Below are 1,200 nucleotides of genomic sequence, written 5' to 3'. Positions count from 1 at the left end.
ACAATGGGTCCAGGAACGCAAGACAGATAATATTTTATAAAAAGTTAGTGTTAGATGCGAAATAATAATTTAAATATGATTGTGCCACGTGAGGCTAGCTTTCTGGCCATGAGCTTAGAGAAAAATAACTTCACCTCAAGATGGAAAGTGAGATCGTCAGCATAAATAAGCTCAGAGGTGTCAAAAATTGGACTGCCTGGAAGTTTCAAGTGTGCAAAGTGTTGAAATCGCACAATGCTTGGACTGTTGTCGATGGTTCATGTAATTTGACTGAAGAAACATCCGATAATGCTGCATACAACAAATTGGTTGCAGCCTGAATGAAGTGTGACACAACAGCTCAACGAATTATCGCCATGTCAGTTGAAGAAAAAACAATGCTGCATATTATGAACTGCAACACATCGAAAGAAATGTGGGGCAAGCTAGTGTCTATTTACGAACAAACATCTGGAACCTGTGTGTACATGCTACTGCAACAGTGGTATAGTTTGCAAAAGAAAGCAACAGACGACATAGTGACTCATATTGCTAGAATTGAAGATCTTGCACATTGCTTGCAGATTCTTGGTGAGCAAATACCGGAGCAAATGGTTGTTACAAAAATTTTAATGACTTTACCAGTGGTATACAAATATTTTGTGAGTGCATGGGAATCTGTGCAGGCAAGTGAACGAACACTTAGTAATCTGATCTCCAGACTTACCACTGAGGAAAATAGAATAAATGTAAGTGATCAAGGTGAAAGCGCAGCATATGCAGCAAACAACAGCTCACAAAAAAGTGGTAAAAACACAACCATTTTGGAAAATCAGGCACCTGTCACTATTGTCATGAGCCAGGATGCTGGATCCATGACTGCAAAAAACTAAAACCCACAATTGCAAACCAGTCTTCATCCAATGGAGAAGCTCTCATTGGAGAAGCAATGATTAGTGCAAGTGATTCAGATACAACTGAAGAAGCATCGTATATGGATTCAGGAGCAACTGACCACATGTCCAATCAATGTTCTTTGTTCACCACCTATGAAGAATTTCCAGAGGCAACACCTGTTCATATTGGTGATGGAAAATACATTCCTGCACTTGCATCTGGAAACATTAATATTCTGGCCTACACCAGAAAGGAATGGAAGGAGAAGCACATTAGCAAGGTTTTGTATGTTTCAGAGTTGACCTACAATCTGTTCTCTTTGGG

The 1,200-nt window shown here is 39.6% G+C and overlaps 1 protein-coding gene across 1 annotated transcript; it reads left to right on the top strand.

Moving 5' to 3' along the window:
• Window positions 1-356: 356 nt before the first annotated feature.
• LOC126481801 (uncharacterized) lies at window positions 357-872 on the top strand. Its single transcript, XM_050105757.1, has one exon. The coding sequence runs from the start codon at window positions 357-359 to the stop codon at window positions 870-872; it is 516 nt and encodes a 171-aa protein (XP_049961714.1).
• The last annotated feature ends 328 nt before the right edge of the window (window positions 873-1,200 follow it).

This window comes from Schistocerca serialis, chromosome 5 (assembly GCF_023864345.2).
Source record: "Schistocerca serialis cubense isolate TAMUIC-IGC-003099 chromosome 5, iqSchSeri2.2, whole genome shotgun sequence".
Taxonomy (NCBI): Eukaryota; Metazoa; Arthropoda; class Insecta; order Orthoptera; family Acrididae; genus Schistocerca; species Schistocerca serialis.
Note: the sequence above shows the minus strand (reverse complement) of the source record. Positions and strands in the feature narration are given on the sequence as shown.

Coding starts and splice junctions, on each gene's coding strand:
- LOC126481801 (XM_050105757.1), top strand. CDS start 357: ATGTCAGTTGAAGAAAAAACAATGCTGCATATTATGAACTGCAACACA.